This window comes from Mya arenaria, chromosome 2, assembly GCF_026914265.1.
Source record: "Mya arenaria isolate MELC-2E11 chromosome 2, ASM2691426v1".
NCBI lineage: Eukaryota > Metazoa > Mollusca > Bivalvia > Myida > Myidae > Mya > Mya arenaria.
The window spans coordinates 61,472,817-61,489,858 of NC_069123.1; the positions used below are offsets into that span (position 1 = coordinate 61,472,817).

At 34.9% G+C, this 17,042-nt stretch overlaps 1 protein-coding gene across 1 annotated transcript in view; it reads right to left on the bottom strand.

Moving 5' to 3' along the window:
* Positions 1 to 281: 281 nt before the first annotated feature.
* Positions 282 to 17,042, bottom strand: part of LOC128213217 (phospholipid scramblase 1-like) — a 28,902-nt gene continuing 12,141 nt past the window's right edge. The window contains exons 3-10 of the mRNA XM_052918779.1: positions 15,521 to 15,619; positions 14,160 to 14,237; positions 12,346 to 12,422; positions 11,595 to 11,722; positions 9,757 to 9,877; positions 5,453 to 5,555; positions 4,773 to 4,831; positions 282 to 1,840 (exon numbers count right to left, since the gene is read on the bottom strand). Of these exons, the coding sequence (XP_052774739.1) occupies positions 1,793 to 1,840; positions 4,773 to 4,831; positions 5,453 to 5,555; positions 9,757 to 9,877; positions 11,595 to 11,722; positions 12,346 to 12,422; positions 14,160 to 14,237; positions 15,521 to 15,619 (713 nt within the window). The 3' untranslated portion in view covers positions 282 to 1,792. The remainder of the gene's footprint in view (positions 1,841 to 4,772; positions 4,832 to 5,452; positions 5,556 to 9,756; positions 9,878 to 11,594; positions 11,723 to 12,345; positions 12,423 to 14,159; positions 14,238 to 15,520; positions 15,620 to 17,042) is intronic.

Sequence of the window (17,042 nt, forward strand, 5' to 3'; positions counted from 1 at the left end):
TTTAAGCTTTGTGTCTTACTTAAATCTATACTTTATATATAACAGTTGTAAAGGATTTTATCAAAATTATGCTTTGTCACTCTTCACGATTATTCAATTATACACATTATACAAGTGTGGTCTGTTTTTTTGTGGGAGAAACCCTGTGTAGGAGAAAACCCACTTGCCTGGCTTGGTGACAATAAGCAAAACTCACATACGACCGGGCTGGGAAACAATTCCTTGAAATGCCATCACGTATATTGTATTTGCATTTTCTCTGAACATTGAATAATCAAATCAAAGATTTTATGATTTATTTCCAAACACACTAATATAAACAGAATACAACACCCGTAGGAAGTATCAGAACAGAAATGGATTAGTTATTAACATGAGAAGACAATAAAAATTATAAATCATATCAAACTGATTAAAAATTTAAAATTATATTAATGCCAATAGTAAGAGAGTCATGGTTAAATAAATATATGTCATTGATTAAAGGTTTTTATGTGGATATTCCCACTCTTCTTTCCAGTCCTCCTCTGAGTATACCGAGATTTACAGTTTGTTCGAGATTTAGAGATAAATCTGAAAATATTTCTAAAATTACATTATCATGGTACACAATAAAAAAAATCCTTGGTTCCCATATGAACATACACATGCCTTCATTACATCCGTTATGCCTAACAACGAAGATCTATGAGGCTATAGAAGAGTAAAACAGTGAGTATATGAAGGAAAGGTTCTGAAAATGTGAAGTGATTGAAAACCACCCAGCACATACAACAGTTACTGTGTAAGTTACATATCAATATAAAACATTTTTGTTCAATTGTCATTAATTTGCTCATAACTCTATTCTTAATTGGGATTTTCCAAAATTTACGGAACCGCCTGAAACTTATAAAAACCATATGCCCACCCACATGATGGTTGATGTCAAGTGTGGATGCAGTAAGGGGTAGGGGGATTAAAGCCCTCTGTGCATGACAAAGTTACAGACCTGACACAACCAATTATACTACTGTACATGCATACACGCAGCATTCCAAAAAGATAAAACTCTTAATTGTGGCCAAGACCTTTGAGGTAGGGTTTTGGGTCATGCATGTGCCATGTCATCTTTATGTACTTACAAATAATTTTTAAAAATTCCACCCTACATGACAAAGTTACAGCTCAACACAGAAAAATGGATAAGGCATACAAATATTTAAGAAACATTTTTTTAATATTAAATTTACATTCGTCATTGAATAAAATCTTTTAATTATGATGGATGGCACATGCCTAAAACACCTTGAGAATATACAAGAAAACACAGAATATTACAGTCCAAATATAGCCAATAATAGCTACAAATTAGACACTATAGTACTACAGTATAATGGTATACAAAAATACATTGTACATTCTGGTATTGGTTTACTTGACCCAACAATACATACTTATTTCTACTTCTTCTATATAAGTATTATATACATCTACAACTAGGCATAATTGATTATTACAAATCTTTTTTATCCCTACTAATCCATTTAAAAAACAACAATACAATTAATAGTATTACGGTACTTTAAAAATATATATTTCATCTTGTATTTAACACAAAATTCACTATCACACTTTTCCTTGTAGATTCACTGAATTATCTTTATATTCAAACTATTTAAATAAAGCATTTTTGATTGACAATTTCACAAAACAATAATTAAATATTAAAACAAATTGAATGTCAAAGAATGATTGGTTGAAATAAAAAATATGACAGTTTCTTGTTCGGTTCCATTGTTGTGCTCTGTGTTTAACCACTGTTGTTGTTTTTCTTCTGTTGCTCAAACACATAGAATTCCTGAAAATTGACAACATATCTGAGTCAACATAACAGTAACAGTGCGAGGCATTGTGATCCATATTATGCTCTTAAAACTGAAGAAAGTAAATACAGGTAAGAAAAAATAATTTAATGTGAAAACGTTAAATCTTGTTGACTTGTTTCTGCAAAAATGAATGTCATTGTTTTTTGTTCCAGAATGCAATTGTTGCAACATTAAATCAAGACAGGCTTGAGGAGGGAAATCAGTAAAATAAGTTCCAATTATGCTTCTGACAAAAAATCATTTTGCAAGAAAATCAAGTTATGACCTCTGATCATGAATGTACCAACTTCCTTTTAAAGGGGCTGTAGTCCGTATGATAAAATAGCAAAAAAAAAGAAAATTGCTTAATACATAGCTTAATTATGTCATCCATTTAGAGTAAGCCGTTGTAGCTCAGTGGCTACGACGGTAGCTCAGTGGCTACGACGCTAGACTGCAATTTTGGCGACACGGGTTCGAACCCGGTCTCCGACACAATTTTTATTTTTACATTTTGGTACTTTTTTTTACAACTATGATATCAAAGCGTAACACATTCTATTAGATAATTGTCCTGAGATTCGTTACAGAAAAAAACTTTTTTTGGTGCCAATTCGGTGTACAGTCCATTTAAAGAGTCACTGCACAAAATATAACAAGAGGCACATCAGTGCCTGTGCTCCACTGGCCAAAAGGTTCAAGCAAAGACCACCTAACGAACATTTTCGTCAAGTTTCATAGAAATACAATCATCAATTTTTGAGGAGAAGTTATTTAAAAAAATTTTTTACTTTAATAGCTCTGGCTGCCATGTTGTGCAGTGGACCGAAATGATTTGGGCAATTTGAGTAAAGGAGCACCAAACAAACATTTCTGTCAAGTTTTATCGAAAAAAGGTCATCGGTTTCGACGACAAGTCGTATAAAGGTTTTTTTTATTTTTTAGCTTTGGCAGCCATGGTGTGCAGTGGACTGGAACCATTTAACAAATTTTGGTTAATGACCACCCAAGGAACATTTCTGTCAAGTTTCATCAAAATCTGATCATCGGTTTCTGAGGAGAAGTGGTGTAAAGGTTTTTCCTATTTTTAGCTCTGGCTGCCATGTTGTGCAGCGGAACGGAACCATTTGGGCAATTTTGATTAAAGGGCATCCCGATGAACATTTATGTAAAGTTTCATCAAAATCTGATAATCGGTTTCTGAGAAGATGTAGTTTAACGTTTTTTTCTATTCTTAGCTCTGGTGCCCATGTTGTGCAGCAGACCAGAACTGTTTGGGCTATTTTGGTTAAGGACTACCCAAGTAACATTTCTGTCAAGTTTCATTGCAATACGATCATCGGTTTCTGAGGAGAAGTCGTTTAAAGGTTTTTCTATTTTTACCTCTGGGGGCCATCTTGTGCAGTGGACCGAAACCATTGAAGCAAATTTGATAAAGGACCATCCAAGGAACATTTCTGTTAAGTTTCATCAAAATCTGATGATCGGTTTCTGAGAAGATGTTCTTTAAAGGTTTTTCTATTTTTTTGCCCTGGCAGCCATGTTGTGCAGCGGACCGGAACCATTTGAGCAATTTTGGTTAAGGACCACCCAAGGAACAATTCTGTCAAGTTTCATCAAAATCTGCCTATCCGTTTCAGAGGAGATGTCGTTTAAAGATTTTGCTATTTTTAGCTGTGGCGGCCATATTGTGCAATGGACCAGAACCATTTGAGCAATTTTAATAAAGGACCACCCAAGGAACATTACTGTCAAGTTTCATCAAAATCTGCCGAACCGTTTCAGAGGAGATGTCGTTTAAAGATTTTGCTATTTTTACCTCTGGCGGCCATATTGTGCAATGGACCGGAACCATTTGAGCAATTTTGGTAAAGGACCACCAAAGGAACATTCCTGTGAAGTTTTGTCAAAATCCGCTTATCAGTTTCAGAGGAGATGTCGTTTAAAGTAAAAGTTTACGCACGCACGCACGCACGCACGCACGCACTCACGACGGACAATCTGTGACGACATAAGCTCCATGGCCTTCGGCCAGTGGAGCTAAAAATGTTGATTGACAATGATGACCCTGTCTGAATACCATCATCGGAGGGGTACACTATTATGCTTTGTCAATATAGCATGAACAACCCGTATACAACCATGAATGTCATTTGATAGGGTAGTACTTGCTGATTACAAATATGTTAATTTCATGACTTATTACATGACTGAAAATACATTATAGAAAAAGTTATAGCCCTATATAGCTTTGTTTTTAATTTAACATGTCCCCTACCCCCCAGTTTTTAGTATTGTTTGGGGGATTAGTTTAACACATTCTAACATTAAATTTTCTCATCCAATCATACACAACTTAACATTTTTGTTTATAAGATACATAAATGCAATAAATCATAAAGTGTATGATAAAGAGTCTAGCCGTGCCTTTTTCCTAAATGAAAAGATTTTTTCCACAGCTATACTGATTTACAACTACCAGAGCTATAGATAGCTGAAATTTTAAAAGATGCTTTTTTTCATGATTTTCTTGTTAGGCGAATTTGGTGGTGTTAGTAGTTTATACTCCAGGTCTTGGCGTTAGCACATTGAAGGGTCCCAGAGTGACAGTTCAACCATTGCACACCTATCCTGGGAGGTTAACCAGTTCTAGGTGCCTTCACCTCTGCAAGGAACTGACAACTTCTGTACATGCAAGGGGCAGTGGTACATTGCGAATGGTCGTAGAAAGGATTTCATAACCAATCACAACAGAAATGACCTGCTCCGCCCGGGAATTGAACCCGGGTTGTCTGATTCACTACAACTTTTATTAATACTAGCAAAAAAACTTTAGATTTGCAACCTGATCAATTTTAAAATAATTGCAAAAACTGAAGTTGCGCGAAACTAAAGCATATTTAATCCCATACACCGGGTACTTACAATGAGGAAGGTAGCAGCCACCATAAGCATCTTACACTCAACTGTCATGTCCATGGGAACTGAAAATGAAATAAAGAGCCATAAGAACTGAATAAATTGTCTGCTCTCATATAGAAATAATGTAATGTATGACATATGGACCAGTTTTTATGTGAACCGTAGAATGTTCTCAATATCTAGATGAAGGACTCCAACATGAAAGCAATGAATGGTTAAATGAAAAGACAAAATGATCCTTATGTGAATGACATGTTAAAATATATAAACAAATGAACAGCCATCAATAATCATCATGTAGACAATACATATTGTAATACAAATCATAATGAATGTTTCAAAACTTTATAGGGTTCATGTTTCATATTTTAACAAGAGCGGTCACAGACAGCTATATCCCCCCCTCATGGGGGCATTTTTTGTAACAAAAGCCAATCAATGGTAAGGGTAGTTTCTCAGGAACATTAGAAATGAATGTGGGACGGACGGATGCATAGACGCACAGAATCGCGCCGTCCATTACTATATCCCCTCGCCTTTTCAAGGCGGGGGATAAAAATACAAAATATCTGAACCTTGAACAGTATAATTTATGCAGTAATGAAATACCAAGAGCACAACTTGTTTGTTTTTTCTCAGTTGATCAGAGTGAAAATGTGCAAGTGTGAAATACATGTACTTACAGGTGACCCTGAACTGGTCAGCGTCAGTGAAGCTCTCCGGGCAACACCCACGCCACACCTTTGCCACATTCCCCACACGCTGGGTCAGCCCGGGGTCTGTGATCTACAAATCATCCAGGCCATATAAATCATAACATAAAAGATATTTCCTATGACATAGCGTGAATGATTGTTGTGCAAGATATCTATTTCTAAAGGAAAGGTTTCTCCTTTCCAAAGGAAATATTACAAATCTGTAACAGAATACTGTAAATCCTGGAGCAGAATTATTTTCTCATAACTACAATAACTTTGTAGTACATTCAGCAACTGAGATCTCAACTTTTTTTTTAGCAAGGTGTAGACTTGCAGCAAGCTTTTGCAAGCAACACTATTCATATGCTCCTTCTCTAACATGTTCTCCACTGCATGAATCATTTAGTATTAGTTTCAAACAATAGTATGTATCTAATGCTATATAAAACTCGAGATTTCTAATTCATAGCCCTCTTTTATTAGTGATTAATCAATGTTGTTATTTTGCAATGCATGTGACATTAAAAAAACACAAGTTGTTTATCAGAAATGCTGCAGAGAAAACGCATAAAGTAGAGAACGCCTAAAGTAGCATAACAATGAAAACATATGTACCAATGGACCTTAAGCAAGTAAGAATGACCTATGCAATTACATTAAAGGGTTGAAACCTTCTCCACACTCACTGGACATACTGGATACAGTGCCGTAGCTACACTGAGGTTTTTTTGGCATATAAAAATTTCTATGGCTCTAAAAATTATGTTTTTTTTCGACCAACTTCATTTGCCTCAATGTACACAACCCATCGACCAAAGATACTTTACAAAGGGGGGGGGGGGGGGCATGCTCCCAAACCCCATAGACCGTTCTGCCTCGGTGTATTTTTAAGTCGGGCTAAGGCACTGGGATATAAATATATGTCTCTATACCAAGTTCAATCAGGATATTTTTGTACTGGGCATGTGAGGCCATGTGTGTACAATGTTTACTTACTGGGATAATACTTCTACAATAACTGCTAAATCAATAGATAAATTATGCTGTAAAATAAATGTTTCTCATGATTCAAGTATGATGATGTACATTTGGAATCAAACTGAAGTACAGGGACAGACCCCCAAGATCTGTTTCTTGCTTAAAAGATGCATAATTGAGGTATAACAATCGACTATCTGCCATAAATATAGGAGTTAACACACAAGCCTATGACTTATGATAAATATAGATAAAGGTTCTCAATTATGCTTTAATACTCAGAATATAATATGAAACAGACTATAACTGCTCTTGTATTTTAGATCAGCCCACTAGTGGTTGCATAGCATAGATAGTTTTCTTGAAAATATATATTTATCACCTCACTTTTGTGTTTTTATTCAATAGTCACTTGACAATACAGCTGACAGTCATTATTACAAAATTACTTATAAATTATATAATAAACCCAAATCCTGGATTAATGCCATTCAATTTAAGTGCAAACTTCAGAAGTCATTTTGAAATATAAACCATTAACATTGGGTTATGGAACAGTCAAAACAGCGATTCATATGAGTGTGAATCAAGCATACAGGACAAATTCTAGCTCAACCTTGTCAGAATACAGCATAAATAAAATATTATCTGTAAATGTACTATATTGATTATAAGCTGTCAAAATTATATTAATGTAAATATTAAAGTAGTGATATCATTCAGAAATGAACTTATCACAAATAAAGGTGAATAATATTATTGGATGTTAATCCATTCTAAAAATACAATACATACAATGTATTATTGAATGATATCTTCTCAGATAGCATTCATGCAGTTCATTTTAACTTTCATCTTTACATATTGATTTGGCAAAATTTATGTTACACTTTTAAAATTACAGATATTAGTCTGATCATCTATTTATGTTTGATGTGATAACATTTGTCTCTTAAAGATTTCTACATTTTTAACTCAATGACCAAAATATTAATGATGTTTCGTTGGACCACAAAATTCACAAACTACATTTTTCACAAGTTTCTAAAACTTATGATAACAAATTTCACAGTTTACCTGGTAGTGTGACTTGTGAAATCATTTTCTGCATAATTTGAATGGCAGTTGCATGTTGGTAGACAAAACCACTCGGCTTAGAAAAGCTTTATTAATTCAATAGTAGGTAGACTATTTTATATTAGCTTGATTGTACAGCAGCTACAAGCTGATGTGAATTTTTCATAAGTCTGTTTCCTGTGTCCAAGCCAGTACCACAGTGCCTGTTTGAAAAGCCTAGTCTGGAGCTGAAACCCACAGCGTCATTGGTGGGAGGTGGACAGACACTTATACTACATAGACATCTCTAGCCCTTTATCAATTTAAGCTTTCTTATTATCTATTGAAATAAAAATAAGCAAGTTTTGATAACTTTAAAAGAACATTGCTTTTAAATATTAAGCTAGAATTTGCCCTGTACGCTTGATTAATACCCATGTGGTTGATCTGTTATGTATGCCAAGTTCAATGTTTCACATTTTAATGTGCGTATTTCTTTGTTGAATTACTTGTATCAATAATTGAGTATTTAACCAATGTATTGTTTATTTTTACAATTGCTTTGTTCCATTCTGAACTAGACAAAGTATTTAACAGCCTTGAAAACAAATAATAATAATAATAATAATAATAATAATAATAATAATAATAATAATATTAATATTAATAATAATAATAAAAGCTTTATTTACCAAAGGTTACACATTTAGACATATGAGAACATATATTCTAATTTTCAATATGGCCTTCAAAGTAAAGAAACAAAAGAAAAAGCATTATTCTTGAAAATAAGTCACTAGTCAATGTTAAAACTAGAAAGATACATTTACATATAAAATTATTAAACATTCTGTTAATAAATGCATTCATACCCAAACATTTACTGACAGACACTCAAAGGACATGACTATAAATTAAACATATACATATGTTAAAGAACATGTAAAAGAACTTATCATTCACACAATAAATGAAGCTTATAATTTCCTTTGAATGTATTAAGTGTTTTCAAGGTACGTATATGTAAAGGAATGTCATTCCATATATTTTTGCATCATAATCTAGGACAGTTAAAATTATTAAGTAAAATCTTAATGACTTAAAGAAGGACTTGCTAGTTCTGTTTGCTCTGCCATTCTTAATTAATATTATCTTACATAATAAGTTCTAACTATTACTTAAAACATTGGTTTGGAAATGTTATGGTCAGACAAGTAGTTTTTATAGATTTACTACCTGCTGCTATATGTTGGACTGCTACATAATAAGTTCTAACTATTACTTAAAACATTGGTTTGGAAATGTTATGGTCAGACAAGTAGTTTTTATAGATTTACTACCTGCTGCTATATGTTGGACTGCTACATAATAAGTTCTTACTATTACTTAAAACATGGGTTTGGAAATGTTATGGCCAGACAAGTAGTTTTTATAGATTTACTACCTGCTGCTATATGTTGGACTGCTACTTATCATGTTTACATGTTCAATTATCAAACACAGTTAAATTTTTGTAAAAACTGCCAAGTAAAATACAATGTCCGAAATGTTATTGTTTTCATTTATTTGCCTGTGGACAATGCACATATCTCCAAATCCATTGTGTATAATAAATGTAACTGTAACAGCTGTCAGTGGCGTGATGGCTACTGCCGCACGTCGCCTTGAGGGTACAGACCATGTTAAAGGGCACATAACTCTTGAGACTGGTAGGGCTACAATATGTCAGATACTACCACACATCATGATGATAATGTGAACCAATTATCTGTTATTGTGGAAGTATATCGCACCATCGAGTCCAATATAGCAACAAAGTGTAATAATGATCTTCAATGGTACATAACTCTAGTTATGAGTAGGCTTACTGTGACTCACAGAGAATATACAGGCCACCACTTCACATCAAGAGTGATAATATATACCAAGTTTCTGAGTGATATTCCTAAACCTATGAGAAAAGTTACAAAAGACGAAAACGAAAATGATAAGGCAATCATCGCTAAAAATATGCTTAGCACTTCTACCCATTATAATAGTAATACAAGCCAAGTATCAGAGTGATTTCTCTAAAACTGTGGGCTTAACATCTACGGTATATATGATTTGTACATATTTTTACCAACAGACCAACGGTACTCCAATATACTCCCCTTCAAAAAGTTTTTCCAGAGGCTTATTAATTATTAAGTATTAACAAAAGTTCATTTCAATACATATCACCTGTACAGCTTAACTATACAATCCGGTCTTACCGGGAAATCGATATCCTCTGGACAACAGACTGCCTGGCATGGGCAACACGGTCCCCACGCTGTAAACATGTGGTTGTCCGCGGCATCACATATCTGGATATGGGGCTTCCACTTGGAGTTTCTAGGGAAAACAACATGCATAAAATCAGCAGTTATTTCAGTTCTGGTATGTTATACTGTAGTTCTCTAAATCTTTTTATCTATACAGTTATAAAACCAAACAATAACTAAATCCAACATATTAATACTAACAGTATGCTGCACATGTTATATGATAGCATACTGTTCCTAAGAAGACACTAAAATAAAACTTTTATATTATCAGTTGCAGAAATTCTTTGAAGGCAATGAAGATACAATCCATACTTTATATGGATGACACTACCTTATGAGAAATGGAGGAATCGTACTTCTTAATAACCTGTGGTAAATTTGCATATGGAAATTCTGTAACTGAGGCCAAACTTAAAGGAATTCAGTATAGATGATTCTTTCTTGACAAAAGTCACTTGAAGTAGACACTGGAAAGACTCATTAAATTGTAGTGTAGAATGTCCAAGACTACAGAAACATAACTCATTTCCACACAAAACATCACCAATGTCAGCCCACATAGTTTCCAAATATTTATAATTCTTTTCATTGCTCTATGGTTATCATTAATTATCAGTTGCTTAAACATGCACAATTAACTTAAGATGGATAGCAAGTCATAGAAATAGTGTAACAAATTTTGCCAAATAAGAACATTATACTTATCTTCCATGTCAGATAGTGTAAGATAGGATCTCGACCCGAGCGTAGGGTGTTTTGCGGAAACGAGATTTACCGAGTTTCTGCAAAACACCCTGTGCGAGGGTTGGGATGAACCTATCTTACATGAGCGGCCATGGTAGATGCTTTTTCTCCCACCTTAGTTAAACAAAATTAAGTAAAAATGTATTTTTTGCAGGAACTCTTTTGTGTGTAGTGAAAATAATTGCGTATGGATATGTGATAATTCGTGGATGTCATGGATATGCACGCAGTGATTCAGATTATGTTTATAGTCAAATCGGTCTTTAAATAGTTCAAAGGAGAGTAAAGCATTATTTCTTGAAAGGTGCGTGAAAAATGTTTTATGGTGACATTTGAAGTGAGAAATAAGTTATTAACGTTCTAAATATTGCCACAAGACAAAGTTTCCATGATGCTACAGACGACATTCTCCAACAAGGGAGGTAATTACAATGTGATGACCATTAAAAAGGGAGTTCCAATAGGGTATTTTATCTTCGCCTGTGGGCAAAAAATTATTGGATCTACTTATCTGAGGTGGGAGAAATAAATATCTATCATGTGCTTTCCATGCAGTCGAGAGAATCGAACCCTTGGGCGTGTGCAAAAATTTGTTTTCTGAGATACCGGCTAAACAGTGTTACCAAGGGTCTGATTTTCCTATCTGGTCTGGAAACAATGATTGCTATGTTTTCTTGCATCCCTTAAACTTTCAAACATTATCAAATACACTGTGCAAATTAAGTGTGTGAGTTGTTTACTGACATTATGCCAGGTAGTTATTTGAAATGACGCTTGGTGTCAAAAAGTCGTAAGAACATCGTAATTTACTGAGTTTTAATAATTTAAATTACCTTTTAAGGTATGCGTTAAAATATTTTATATTGGTACCTTGTTGGCTTGACTCAAAATCTTCCATGGGAGTTAAGGATCCAATCAGACAACATTGGCATTAATAGTTCAACAGGTTTTCAACATGCCACATAATCGGTTTGAGAAATATTGTGAAAATTTGCAAAATTAAAATAATCTTTTAAATCATGTCTCCCTGTTTGACTTACCCAGTCTTGATACGGCCAATGAGCCTGCCTACTGGTGACTCAACGTTGATGACCATCTGACAACAGCCCCCACCACACCAGCAGCACCCCATACAACACTTGAAGTCACGTGACATACGCACGATCTCCTGCAATGTAAATGGTCAATGCTAGTGAGTTTAGCTGTCTAAATCTTTCTAAGTATGGCTTACGACTGGCTTCATACCTCAGGCTTTGAAAATTCAGATTTCAACAATATATTTAAGTGCAAGTAATCATGTAACGAGTATTGTGCTGAATTGTTAGGGAATTATATTGTGTAACATTGTCATACAAACCAATTACTCTAGAGCCTGGTTGTTATAACCAGACACTATTGACTAGAATAAAACCATGACAACATACATTTATTTGCAAAGGTTTCCAGTTTATACCTTGATATGATGTTGAAATGAAAAGATGCTTATGTCAGTGTCAGCTGCCATGTGCCCTATCATCATGTTAGAAATGGAGTGGTGTGAATTATGCTAGCAATGGGTCGTAGGCAGCAAGTGACAACTTTTTAAAAGGGTGATATAAAGGGATTTCAGTTGAGCGAAATGTTGAATGGCCCTTTATGCAGGCCATTACAGGTGACTGTTTGGGCAGTTCCAACTGTATATAAATCAAGACTGTTAAAATTACATTTAGTGGCAATTGACCATAGAAAATTGCATTTAAAATTGTAGAACTTATATTAATATCATAATTTAAACTAAGAAGATTCACTGACCTGAGTGTTGTTATCTGTCATATGCAGGTTAAAACCACGGTTCATGGGGCAAAAGCACCTCTCACACAGGCTTGACTCTGAAAGTGAAATGTACAGTAATGACTCTGAAATATGAACATTTATCTACTGTTTGCAATCTGTAAATCAGTTTACAGTCAATCATTAAAACAAAGCTCAATCAAAATGCCATTCTCAACCTAAGAGACAGTCATTTGTACTGCATCATTATTGGATTCAAACATTTCGTTTCGTACACTTCAAGAGTTTGTCACTGCACTGAACGTTCTTTCAAGTGTTTTTTAGAGCATTACTCTAATGGCTCTTTGGGGTGAATTCAGTTGCAAACCAGTACATGTATGGACGCTTTGTAGGTGTTAAGAGGCCCTGTGCAGAAGTAAGATCAACATAATATTGTTAAAGAATATGCCAAATCACTTATGACAGCAGTCAGTTTCTTTCATAAAAGAAGTCAATCACAGGCAGATACACTTGCATTCATTTGCAAACAGAAAAATCTGCTCAGTTTTAAAGTTATGAGAAACTGCAGTGGTTGAAATTAGCACAAGCCTGCAAGCCCTGCACTGGTAAAATGTCTTTTGGGCTTGCTAAAATGCTGAATTTTATAAAGCAGGGCTTGTTACAAAATTTGATGCCAAGCATTAGTATAAGCATTCGGGCTTGTTCATCCAAAAGTCTAATTTTGATGACTGGAAACTGCATCAAGTTTAAACAAAAGAAAGCTGTGTTATAATTTCATTCTTTTAAGTGTATAACTTTCACCAGTAAAATATATAACATTATTTCTTTTTTATAACACATCTTAACATGTCTGTTTCCTTTAAGTCGATGAGATTCAGGAGAACAAATGAAAGCAATATCACTTAAAGTTCAAGACAAGATGATGGTAATTTCACATTTCAAGCTGAGTACAAAAAGTAATTACTTTTATTCTTATCTTCATTAACTGGCAAAGTTCTAAACATCTTCACAGTGACATTCAGACTTCCCATCACTATCATGGTATATTTCATACAAAGAAACATTGAAATTAATTTTTCTACGAAGAAATCAATGCTTATAAAAAAGAGCATTTCATGCTGAAGTCAATGTTTATCTCTTGATATATTTTGTTATGTTTTAGTCAAAATGGGGCATAAGTCAACCAATATTATTGCCACAGCCGTGGTCTTGCTCACATGTGTGTATTGTGTCTTAAGTACCAAGTTCCATTTGAATATCTGAAACACTTTTTGAGCTAAAGCCAAGATTAAATCCTTTGCATGTGGACACAATATCAAGCCTATCATAAAATCTCATCTTTTGTCTTCAAAAACTAATCAGCTAAACCTGGGGCTGCAGTGTGATGGGCTATTTATACTGGTGTGACACCATGATGGGCTATTTACACTGGCGTGACACCATGATGGGCTATTTATACTGGCGTGACACCATGATGGGCTATTTACACTGGCGTGACACCATGATGGGCTATTTACATTGGCGTGACACCATGATGGGCTATTTACACTGGCGTGACACCATGATGGGCTATTTACACTGGCGTGACACCATGATGGGCTATTTTCACTGGCGTGACACCATGATGGGCTATTTACACTGGCGTGACACCATGATGGGCTATTTACACTGGCGTGACACCATGATGGGCTATTTACACTGGCCTGACACCATGATGGGCTATTTACACTGGCGTGACACCATGATGGGCTATTTACACTGGCGTGACACCATGATGGGCTATTTACACTGGCGTGACACCATGATGGGCTATTTATACTGTGGCGACACTTTACCTTCTTGTACAAAGAAGACCTGCTGCATCTCCTTGTTTAACACAGCATACCGATTCCTTGTCTCAAAACCAGTCAACACTGAAAACAGTTCAAAAGTGTAAAAAAATTACTTTTTTAAACAATACACATTCAATTCAGACAAAATCCTTTCTAGCTTTCACCAGACAGTGAGCCGTTGTAAATCTGAGGGTCAAATTTGTGAGAGTTAAACAAATGTTTTTTTGCTAATCAGCTTTCAGGCAGATTTTTAACAGATTTAGAAAAATTGAATTTTCTGTTGCTTTCCCTTGATTTAAGAAAGGGGTGATCAAATGATACACCATTGTTAACTACTTTTCCCTTTACCTCTAATCCATATCTTCCATTCCCTCTACCTATTAACTAGTGATAAACTATTATAGAGTACAATTGATAAATTGTCGCTGACAATGTCATGTTGGTGACAATTAATACCGGTTGTCCAAAATCGATCAGGCTAAAGTTACTTCTGATAATTATGTACTATTTTTATTTTTACCTCTCAACCATATCTACCATTCCTATAACCTCTCAACCATATTTACTATTCTCCTTATCTCTCAACCAAATCTACCATTCCTATTACCTCTCAACCATATCTACCATTCCCTTTACCTCTCAACAATATCTACCATTCCCCTTACCTCTCAACAATATCTACCATTCCCCTTACCTCTCAACATTATCTACCATTCCTATTACCTCTCATTGACAACCATATTTACTAGTCTCCTTACCTCTCAACCATATCTACCATTCCTATTACCTCTCAACCATATCTACCATTCCCCTTACCTCTCAACAATATCTACCATTCCCCTTACCTCTCAACCATATCTACCATTCCCCTTACCTCTCAACCATATCTACCATTCCTATTACCTCTCAACCATATCTATCATTCCCCTTACCTCTCAACAATATCTACCATTCCCCTTACCTCTCAACCATATCTACCATTCCCTTTAACTCAGAACAATATCTACCATTTGCCTTGCCTCACAACCATATCTACCATTGTCCTTGCCTCACAACCATAGATCTACCATTCTCCTTGCCTCACAACCATATCTACCATTCTCTTTACCTTGCAACCATATCTACTATTCTCTTAAGCTTTCAACCAGATCTACCATTCCCCTTACCTCACCACAATATCTACCATTACATTCACCTCTCAACTTAAGCTTTTCCACTACCTCAAGACTATATCTACCTTACCATTTACCTCAAAACCATAGCAACTGTTTCCTATTTTATTATGAGATAATGTTTATCAGTATTATTGAATAAATCAGGTAAATTGAAACACTTTTTGTTCTAATGCTGGATGCAAGACTTACCCTCGAGCATTTCAATCTTCTGTTTGATGAAGAGCTGGTCAACGCCCGCCAGGTACTGCACACTGGCTGGTAGGCCACTCTCCGTCAACTGCATGCCCACTGCAAAACAATGAAACATAATCTGAATAATGGGTAAAATCAAGTCTGCATGCCCACTGAAAACAACTGGTTTTCACAATTTCTGTTTGAAATCAAGGAAACAATCTGTACAAAACCAAAGCATATACAAATTTGACATGTTACAAAAAACTGCCAATTTCAAACTACGAAACAATAATGAAGTCCTCAAGGCTCACTAGACGGACACAAACTACATAAAGAATCAAGAGACACAAACTGTGAGAAAAATGTAATCAAGGGACCCAACCTGCGACACAATCGGTACAAATAACAATTGGATGCAAAATAAATATTTTTGAACAAAGATCTAATACAATCTAGCTTCATCAATTGTGTATTACCTTTTAACATATTAAATATATGTACATGAAAGTAGAAAGTAGGCCTGCATACTTTTATAACCATAAAAAAGACTCTATCATGGGCAGATAAACATAACATTTCAAACATTTGACACATTTGTGCATGTATGGGCACTATCTACCCAATTGGTTTTAGAACTGCGGTGGTCAACGACCTTAATTACACTACCAATCTGCTATAATAGCAGCAACTGCGATCTGCACGATTAGCTTGCTAAAAGTAGCCCTGTAATAAGTATTCATCATATGTTGCCTTTAATATTATGCAATAAAGCTGCATTGTTGCGTAACAATGCAATTAAAGTATTAAATAAAAAAGCAATTATGTTCATATTGACAAGCTACAAAATGCATTATAAAAAGCAGGATAATCAAATAGTTTCAAATATTGCCTATTGAATCAAAATAAATACATCTAAGGTATATATGTGGGTTGTCATTTTGGCTGCACCTTGTACACTAGTAATGTGTAATTGCCAGCTATCTGCAAACACAACTTCTATTTCTGTACTATAATCATGAAAAACATTACTACAAGAACATGCACATGTCTAATAATGGCTTATACTAATGATATCACATCACCTTGTATAAGTAAAGGAATTAATTCACCTATCAACTGAAACAACTCAACATATACATATACTGAATCACAAGATCACAGTCAAAGGTTTTTGGACTAGGGCACTTGTGGCCTAGTTCATAGCCGTAACCGCGATGTCTGCATTTTCAAGCCGCATCTGGGGTTCACTGATGTAATGTATTCATACGCTGTATTTTGATTGGATTGCCGTTAGCGAATTTGAATAATCAAAGTAGTACCAGAACTGATTACAATGAAAACATCCAATAACAAAATTTCTCCTAACAAGCTAATTGTATGTTCTTTTAATGAAGCACAAGAAATGGGTACGTAGCGAGTGAGTTAATCCGGTTAACTACATGAATGTTCTTGCATACAGTCAGATTAAACGCAATAAGAATATGAACATATTGGAAAAGTACGCATTGACATTTTCCGTTCAAAGCTCTTTATTTAT